This window comes from Doryrhamphus excisus, linkage group LG17 (genome assembly GCF_037039965.1).
Source record: "Doryrhamphus excisus strain RoL-2023G ecotype Guam linkage group LG17, RoL_Dexc_Guam_v1.1, whole genome shotgun sequence".
NCBI lineage: Eukaryota > Metazoa > Chordata > Actinopteri > Syngnathiformes > Syngnathidae > Doryrhamphus > Doryrhamphus excisus.
Genome location: NC_136373.1, coordinates 10,925,595 through 10,935,318, shown reverse-complemented (window position 1 = coordinate 10,935,318; position 9,724 = coordinate 10,925,595). Strand labels below are relative to the sequence as shown.

General features: G+C 41.2%; 1 protein-coding gene and 1 non-coding gene across 4 annotated transcripts; one reads left to right on the top strand and one right to left on the bottom strand.

The window, feature by feature from the left end:
• Positions 1 to 977: 977 nt before the first annotated feature.
• Positions 978 to 1,341, bottom strand: LOC131137748 (small Cajal body-specific RNA 2). Its single transcript, XR_009131972.2, has one exon.
• Positions 1,342 to 1,462: 121 nt separating this feature from the next.
• LOC131137513 (protein FAM107B) lies at positions 1,463 to 9,323 on the top strand. Of its 3 annotated transcripts, XM_058085564.2 has the most exons (6): positions 1,463 to 1,846; positions 1,975 to 2,087; positions 4,355 to 4,382; positions 7,736 to 7,880; positions 7,956 to 8,100; positions 8,894 to 9,318. In XM_058085564.2, the coding sequence occupies exons 2-6, from the start codon at positions 2,079 to 2,081 to the stop codon at positions 8,993 to 8,995; spliced, it is 429 nt and encodes a 142-aa protein (XP_057941547.2). In that variant the 5' UTR covers positions 1,463 to 1,846; positions 1,975 to 2,078; the 3' UTR covers positions 8,996 to 9,318. The 3 variants fall into 3 exon arrangements, with proteins under 3 accessions (XP_057941547.2, XP_078653747.1, XP_057941548.2); XM_078797621.1 differs by lacking the exons at positions 1,463 to 1,846; positions 1,975 to 2,087 and adding an exon at positions 3,415 to 3,782 and having other exon boundaries at positions 7,736 to 7,877; positions 8,894 to 9,323; XM_058085565.2 differs by lacking the exons at positions 1,463 to 1,846; positions 1,975 to 2,087 and adding an exon at positions 3,567 to 3,782 and having other exon boundaries at positions 8,894 to 9,315.
• Positions 9,324 to 9,724: the final 401 nt, after the last annotated feature.

The following is a 9,724-nucleotide window of genomic DNA, read 5'->3' as shown; positions in this document are numbered from 1 at the left end:
AGAATATGCATTTGGAAGGGAATGGAGAGGGTCACCCAGTAAAAAGCCTTCTCTTCCCAACAAGGAAACCGGAAATCAGAAAGAGATTTATCTAAAAGCCACCAGACTTAGTAAGAGTACATTTTGTAATTGTATATATGTATGTGTAACCCTTTCCGCTCGATGGCGTGGCTGCTGCACCTCCGTGGCTCTGCGTTGTGTGTTTTTATTGGGTGTGGCGGACGGAGATTCCCACTTCCCATACAGGAGACAGCACTTCATACAGGAAACAGAACTGTTAATTGAATAAACTACTCGCCATTATGACATTACAGATAAAAAATACTCTGTAAAAATATAAGGATAGCAAATAAACGATTGACACAAAACAATCATATGAGGCCTAAACAAAGCCATTACTCAGAGAAAACAGCCATGCTGCCTACCTTCACATACAGGAAGAAGAACTGAAGTTCAGACAGCAAACAAACGGTAGATACTCACGGAAAGGCAACCAAGAGGGGCCAAAAGAACAGAACGTGCGGCAGACAAACCACAGTGACCCCTGCTGGCACAATTAAGCCACTGGCTACAAATGTATTTATTTTGGATAGACCGTATGCTGCAAGACATCTTTCACATCCGGAGGGTGGCGGTAGTGCACCGGTCGGTGTCTGCATCCGCCGTTAAACGACAATGAAGAAGAAAAATGGACAGACATTATTTCTTTAATTGGGTTTATTTCAGCCAATGTCATTTTAAATATTGCACTATATGCCGATTGAGATCGTATCAAGCCCAACAAACCTGCGAGTCACGAACAAAAGGACAATAAGCTAATACCCGACTGGGATTTGCTAGCTATAAGCTTGCCAGCGGTGATGTGTTTTAAACCGGAAGCCCTAGAGCATGCAGTGATCCATATAAATGTATTGCTGTGTTCCATCATCTGTGGCAAAGCTCTGGGCTTCTCTTGCGGCTCTGCCCTTTCGTTGCGGTTAGATCAGAATCGCCTCTTTACTCAGTGTTCGTTGTGAAGTTTGGAAATAACCAACACACTCCGAACTAGTATATCTGATCAATTCATCACCTCTTACCACAACTAAAAGCGTGGAAGCCGCGAATGTTGAATTCCTGCCTTGCCGCCCATTGCCACGGAGGCTAGCGAGCCGTTTTCCTATCACTTCTGGTCGCAGTCGGCCAAAACTCCGACCAGATCAAATAAGATCAGCGTGTAGTTTTTTTTTTTTCAATTAATGAACACTCACACCGCATTCACACAACATTCATCCACCATGCTCTCAAACGCAGTCAAAGACACACAAGCACGACTCACCCACCGCCTCAGGCCATCCATACTGAAATGGTCGAACAGAGCTTCCGGGTTGGAATATAGCTGAGCCGCGTTGCATTGTGGGACAGCGCAACCAATCGTGGTGAAACTTTAATACGAAGTCGTCCTCTTGTGGCTGAATAGTGTAATGTCGCTTCCGCCAGGACGAGGCCGGTAACTATGGAGATACGTAAACGCCAGCCTAGACTCGGGCTAAATGGCCTCAATGCGGTAGGTAGAACATGTCGGATGCGCGGCGCAATGCGAAGAAGCTTCTAAAAGCCACGCAGATAAGTCAGTACGCAGGAGGGGACGTCTCATTTAGAGAGCCATACCAGTTTCCTCCTCATCTTGGAGTGACGAGACACAAATTCTGCCTTCAGTTTCCTTTTCTGACGTATTGAAGTTTCTCTGCCCGAACCACTAAGGAGCTGAGAGGTTCCAAGGTTTGGAGGCCTGCAACCAGATGGTAGGGGACGACTGAGAGGGAGACAATGTCAGCTCATCCATGACGTGTCTGTGGTGAAGGACAAGGTATGCTCACCATTATTAGGTTACAATAGCAGGTCCAAATGAGCATATACATAATTCAAGCATGCAAGCGATTGGTCTTTGTGTACATTGTTGTGACCAGTCTAAGCGACTTCATGTCTTCTGTTCAGGTACTGCTCCCTCAACAGGTTGGAGATAAAGCTGTGGAATCCTTGGTAAGACACTCAGCCCCAAGGATTCGTGCGGCAGTCAAGTTGACAGGCTACCGGCTGCAATGTCGAAGGTGGGCAACGACTCTCCTGCATCAATGTACAACACCCTGAAATCACGACTGATATCTTAATGTCATCCACTGATGAGGCTCCTGCATCCCGTGTGCAGCGTAGCAAAGGAAGTAACAATGCAAGCTAGAACACACACCAAATAATATTCATTCATTTTCTACCGCTTATCCTCACGAGGGCCGCGGGGGTGCTGGAGCCTATCCCCGCTGTCTTCGGGCTGGATTGGTGGCCAGCCAATCACAGGGCACATATAGACAAACAACCATTCCCACCCACATTCATACCTGTGGACAATTTGGAGTGGCCAATTAACCTAGCATGTTTTTGGAAGTCGGAGTCCCCAGAGAAAACCAATGCACGGGGAGAACATGCAAACTCCATAACAGAGATGCCCGAGGGTGGAATCTTACTGTGAGGCCCCACGCTAACCACTCCTGCGCCGTGCAGCCCACACCAAACAATAGTTATACTGTATTCCAAAGGTGGCCAATGACTTGACTGCTGCAAGTTCTCTTACAGGAACAGTTAGCATGCGCTCCCATTTTACATCCATGTGTCCTGTGATGACTGGTGACCAATCCTGGGTGGACTCAGCCTCGAGAGTCGAGACCAGTGTTCATTGTCATGTCTATAGAAGGCAACCATCAACACTCCAAGGCCTCTGCATCGCTGTTCCATGTAGTTGTGTGAGGAGAAAGTTGCCACAGGAAATCAATCACATTCATCGCAATTTGCATGCATATTCCTAGACACATATATAGAGTAGAGCATGAATCCATACCATAAGATACAGAAATAAACAATTGCAGAGTCATCAAAATTGTGGGGTATTTTTTCATATCAAATCCAAGAGATATTATGCAGCTGTTTATATACTCACAGCTCCTTTCTGCTGCAAATTGCAAGGAAGACAGATGATACGTTCATTCATTCAAGGGAAAAATGTAAAAATGTTCAATTATAACTCGGGAAGTCCCATGGTTTTCATCCTGATATCAGTAAAAAAGATGATATCAGCCATGAAAACCAATATTAAAAAATGCTGTATGCACAAATGTGTTCACTCCACCATAGGTGATATGTCATGTTACAAATATCGGTATCGGCTGATATTGCTGGTATGGCTCTTGATATATTCAGAAATTGAGAGTTGGACAATATTGGCATATCGGTTTTCAGCAAAAAAAAAAACAATATTTATTTGGGTTTTAATGATGATACATGAATATGAAATAGTTTTTTATAATGGTGGAGGACATTTATGATGTGCAAATGGCCTTTTGTATTTGTCGGTGCACACTGTACACAGTCACATATCGTATATGGAGGACTATGCCTGCAAGTTGCCTCTCTTAATGGACTCTCTGGTCGTAATAGTGCGCTCCTATATTGGTTTAAGCTGCATTTGTGTCCACAGCAATTAACTAATCTATCGTTCTGCGCTCTAAGGGGGTAGTGAGGTAATCTTGAATGGTGTAATAAGATTTGAGCGTCTACTACCACTGAGGTGAGGTGACACTTCTGAGTCAACATCAACATGCTAGAGTCGACACACTAAGAAGAATCTGACAGCAAAGACATGAAGTGGGGTGATGGCATTATAATTTTTTACTAGAATGGACTAAAAAGGAGGAAAGACTGGAACAAAAGAGACAAGCTCCATCTGTACCATGGATGAAGCCAGTGCAAGCAAAGTGAGTAGTTGCATACTGTAGATGCTCACCTTTGGGGGAAGGGGGCATCTTTGGGATGGTTAGCTGTTTAGCTTCAGGTCGTCCATCAATTCTTGGTACTTGGTTTGCCTTCTCACAGAGATATTATGCAAGGTTTTTTTCCATATTGTACACAATTAAATGCAACATATCACTTTGTGCCCCCTCCGGCTAGTTGGTATATCCCTTTTGTTGTTCATCTGATATACTATAGCCCATCCAATCTGATATTTGGGCAAAAAAACAGCATATTATAGTTCTGCTTCACATTTGGCTTTTCCTGTCAGGGGTCACCACAGCAATCTCATGACTGGTTCTGGCTTAGTTGTTACACCAGATGGCCTTCCCGACGCCACGCTGTCTGAGAATTGTAACCATACTGTCTATGAACGGCACAAGCGTGTACCATTGGCCTGCTCGGGATTTGTTTGAACAAAAGAGCATATCCTATTTATTCAAATACTTTGTTATGTTACTGTGTGGAAATGATTTTACTAACATGGATTCTCCTGCTTTTTTTCTCTTGCACACGTCCTAACTGTGATAAATAACAGAAAAACGGATATGGACATTACAAAAAAGGTACCTGTAGTCACAAATACAAATTTACTGTAAAGATAGCAATGAAATGTTTATTAAATGAATTTATTTATGATTATTTAAACATCACGTGGTACAAAATACATGCTTGACACATTTTACTGAAAAAAAACAATTTGGTTGCCATTGTTATCTGTAGCTGACTAATAATGGAATATATATTTTACTATACTTAGTTATACTTCATGACTTTAGCATCATATTGAGAAAGTGTTCATGCTACTTTATTCGGTAAACATTTGTACTTTTGGATGAAAGACACAGCCAACATATTAGCACCTCATGGTACAAATGTTGTCTTTCAGAATTAGAATGTAAATGTGTGTGTATGTATGTATGTATGTATGTATGTATGTATGTATGTATGTATGTATGTATGTATGTATGTATGTATGTATGTATGTATGTATGTATGTATGTATGTATGTATGTATGTATGTATGTATGTATGTATGTATGTATGTATGTGTATATATATATATTGGGGCTGTCAATTTATTAAAATATTTGATCGTGATTGATCACATTAATCGCATAGTTAACTCACAATTAATCACATTTCATCCCAGATAGAAATAAGTTTATATCTATAATAAGTAGGGGAAATATCTTTGTGGTAAGCGATTCGATATGCAACTACAACGATAATTACATCCAATTTTATGTAAAAGGATATCAATTTGGGAACTATGGGGCATTATTTAAAACAATACAGTCAACAAGCATATTTTTGTTTGACTATTTTTTTATTATTAGCATATTAGCTCTTAAACTCGCCCACAAACCTTCAGCAAATCTAAAATGTGACCGGATACCTCTCACTCTGATACAAACATGTTTTTGTTTATTTGTGTCAGCTCCAAATAAGATTAGTTTATTTATCATACTGGTTTTAAATTCTAAATGCTTGTTAGTAAAAAGCCTATTTAGGAACATTCAATGCACCTTTCCTTCATGAAATGTACAAATGAAAATAGTCATAATAATAATTTATCCAAATTGCAAACCTGTCATGTCATTACATTTCTCTTTTAAAACACATGAAAATACATAGAAATTCATCATTATATTACAGTAAAATTATTTTATTACAATACTGTAACTATTTCCACCGGTTTTTTTAATGTTTGATGCGATTTGTCCTACTTTTTCGACGGTCATTGAATGCAGCGACGCACTTCTCCGATGCTCGAGGGCTGTATGGATGTATTTGGATGTATTTTACCCCTATTTCTTTCAACTACTTTTTCAACTACTCGCTCCCGAATGCTGATACTATGTGGGAATGCATAAAGGTAAGATTTGATGACTTTGAGTACTAATGTGCATCATTGTGGTAGTTCCATGCTAAATGGCTAACGCTAGCAAAACACTGGACAGCCACGGTCATCACATTGAGAGCTCGTCAATAGCAGCTGGAAGTCCAATTTAGCTGGCAGCTCAATGCCAAACTCATCAGAGAGATGTAAAAATGTGAAAAGCACTGGTTAGTTGGGCCACTCTTATGCCAAGGTAGCACTGTATATGACAATAAAAACAATACCTGCACTGCTCCAGTCTCTGGCAGGCCATGGAATCCGTGATAAGTCAAACACAGCGACAGTAGATACAAATAACTTTGGTCTTGCAACAAGAGCCATCTGCCAGGGCTTTGAAGCTAACTTTACCAATTTGAATACTCTTTTCTTTCTCCGTTTCCCATCAATATTTGTTCCAGCTTGTGGCTTCAACCAAACTACGGTGGGGGCAGAGGGTCAAACAGGAGTGCATGTTAATCACGCGTCAAAAAATTGCTGCTGTTAAAGGAAACTTCCTACCATGTCATTAACACGTTACCTTTGACAGCCCAAATATATATATATGTATATATATAGTATATACATATATATCTTTTTCAGAGGCAGACATGGATAAAAATGCATATTTATATTCTAGTATGCATACAGTGGTGTGAAAATCAGACTAATTAAAGCCAAGAACTGGTTGGGGTGGCCAGTCATTAGTAGAAACAACTGTAATTATTCATTCATTCATTCTTAATTTTCTACCGCTTATCCTCACGAGGGTCACGGGGGGTGCTGGTGCCTATCCCAGCTGTCTTCGAGCGAGAGGCCTGGTCTACCCTGGACTGGTGGCCAGCCAATCACAGGGTACATATAGACAAACAACCATTCCCACCACGCTCACCAACTGCAGTTATGTGTGTTGTCATTCAGCCACATTGGAGGCTTTTCCAGTGCGAACCACCTTTTCAAGGTCATGCCACAGCATCTCGGTAGGATTCAGGTCAGGACTTTGACGAGGCTGCTCCAAAATTTGGTTTCACCTTGAGGTCACAAACAAATGGCCGGACTTTCTCCTTCAAAATGTTATGGTAAACAGCAGAATTTGTGGTTCCATTTATAAGCAAGTCTTCAAGGTTCTGAAGCAGCAAAACAGCCCCAGACCATCACACTACCACCACCATATTATGATGTACTTTTTCTGAATTGCTGTGTTACTTTTCACGCAGATGTAATGAGACATCACCATCCCAAAAGCTCAACTTCTGTCTCGTCAGACAATAGTACTTTCTCAAAGGTCTCGGGGATCATCAAGATTCCTGGCCAAATTGAGACAAGCTTTAATGTTCTTTTTGTTCAGCAGTGGTTTTGGTCCTGGAACTCTGCAATGCAGGCCTTTTGCCCAGTGTCCTCCTTGTGGTGGAGTCATGAACACTGATCTTCATTGAAGCAAGTGAGGCCTGCAGTTCCTTGGATGTGGGGTCTTTTGTGACCTCTTGGATGAGTTGTCACTGCACTCTTGGGATAGTATTGGTTGGCTGGCCACTCCTGGGAAGGTTCACCACTGCCTCCTTGTTTTAGCCATTTGTGGGTAGTGGCTCTCACTGTGGTGTTTGCTGGAGTCCCAAGGCTCTAGAAATGGCTTTATAACCTTCTCCACACTGATATATCTCAATTAATGTCAGTTAAGTCATGTTGACACAGGGCCATTTAGGTTTGGATGGTTTTCTCCTTTAATTATAAAAGTTTAATTTCTTTCTATCGTGTTGTCATTGACTAATATTTAAATGTTTGATGATGTGAAACATTAAAGTGAGACAAAAAAGGAAGTCAGGAAGGGGCATTTTTCACACCACTGTATACAGTAAATGTATATATACAGTATACTTATACAGTATATACTGTACATATACAGTATATACAGTATATTTATATGTCTATATACAGTATATACTGTATATGTATGCAGTATATGTCTATATAGAGTATACTGTATATACGTATGTGTGCTATGACAAGGATACAGTATATCAGTTTGTTTTCCATTCTTAGACACCTCAGTGTGTCATACCAAGACACACAGCCAATCCTCAGTGGAGGGCAGCAATGATGTTCTTACCAGAAAACGGAATGGTTTATCTGTGGAGGCCCCCACCTACCAGAACCTGCATCGGGAGCTCCTTCTCAGCCATAAGCAGTAATAGACACCAGACACCGTTATAGGCCTGATCTGTTTCAGTTTGCACTGAGCTGTGTTGCTCTGGGTGTGCAGGGGCCTGCTGTTGGAGGAGAAGCCTGAATTGAAGCGTGTGTTGGAGCAACGCCGGCTGGAGCTGCACAAGGAGCAGGAGATGGCTCAGCGACAGCCCTCGGACCTGGAGACGGAGCTCCGCAAGAGACAACAAAAGCTTAAAGAGGTCAGGCGAGACAAGACACACATATATTCCTTTAAAGGGGAACTGTACTTCTTGGAATGTTGCCCATCATTCCCAATTATGTGAAACATGAACACATATTTCTTTCCCTTTTCTGTGCATGATAACTAAAGACACTAAGTTCATAAGACACAGCTACTTAGAGGTTTAAGGCTAAACAAAAAGCTTAAAAAAACACAAGAGTGTTCCATTTCCATAACTGGCCAGTAACCGAGCTACAGCGATATTGTTATCAAAGCAGCTAGCACAGAGTATCACAACACCTCGCTAAACGATAAAACATTGTAAGGGTTTGTTCTTTAGAGGGCTTTGTAGTCGAAATAGGAGTATCCCAATGTCATTCATTGTAGGCTACCTGAAATTAACTTATTTTGATAAAGCACAAAAAAGGGAAAGACATATGTGTTCCTGTTTCACATAAGGATTGGGAGTGATGGGCAACATTCCAATAAAGTGCAGCGCCCTTGTAAAAAGTAATAAACATCCCAAACCATTTTTGTACAGCTTGTTTAGCAGTATTTATAATATTGATTCTCCACAAGTAAACATACGGCACAGTACATACAAGATCATTGTGTCTTGCATATAGTCAAGCATGGTGGTGCACGAGTGCTACCAACATTGAGGAGCTGCAGTTCACTGAGGGATATGCATGTTTTAGGAATGTAGGAGAAATGTCCAGTCATAAACGTGTGTACCATGGTACTGTAAAGGCTGTGTTAATCATTCTCTGTATAAACATGTGGACTAATAGCAATATGCTCTTTCTTGCCAGTATGAGCAGGAGGCCATCAGGCAGAAAGAGAGCCAACAGAAAATACCAGAGTTTGTTCGTGTGAAGGACAACTTGAGACGCACACAGATGTCGGAACAGTGAGACCCCAAATGTCACCCCGCCCCCGATGACTGCATTTTGTTAGTGTGTATTGATTATGTATTCCACCAACGCATAGCAACATAAGTGTTTTTCACTGTTCTCTTTGTGTTGATTATGGAATACAGGGGGACGTATCGCAATGTTTTTTTGCTGATGATGCTGTATTATTTATTCTTTCAATCACATCATCTCCTTTCTCCTATAAGGCATCTTCAGGATGTTTTGGGTCCCCAGTGTAACAAATGGAATAGCTCCTGTCCTGACTTTTAGTGTGCAGTTTAATAAAGCTGTTGGTTTGCAGAGAATGACGTGATGTTTTATTGGACACTATTGGACGGGCTTGGGTATTGATTTGCATGCAGCCTTCCCCCTAAGTCCGTGTGCCTCTTTCCCAAGGATAGCACTCTTGGTTTAATTAGCTGATCTTTTCATTCCTTCATGGGATGAGAGTGAAAAAGAAGGCCATCTGGAGGAGGTCTTTCAGGCTTTACAGATTGGTAATACCCATGGGTCCAGTTAAGGCGCTGTAGACCTTTGGGGAGAATGACTGAAACACTAGACCGCTAGATGTAGGATTAGCGTATTTATAGTGTATTTGGTCTGTAAAAATGAATCAGCAATTTAAAAAATGCCTTGAAATGATTGTCGAAAGTGTGATTACTATAATTAAGTATAGATCATTTCCATATCTCAAACACCTGAAAATCCCAAACATAATGAACTTCTCAA

What these genes read in the sequence shown, in the direction of transcription:
- LOC131137513 (XM_058085565.2), top strand. Translation starts at nt 3,759, where the DNA reads ATGGATGAAGCCAGTGCAAGCAAA. An exon ending in CTCCTTCTCAGCCATAAGCA is followed by an intron (nt 7,881 to 7,955) that starts GTAATAGACACC and finishes CTGGGTGTGCAG; the next exon opens with GGGCCTGCTGTTGGAGGAGA. An exon ending in GACAACAAAAGCTTAAAGAG is followed by an intron (nt 8,101 to 8,893) that starts GTCAGGCGAGAC and finishes CTTTCTTGCCAG; the next exon opens with TATGAGCAGGAGGCCATCAG.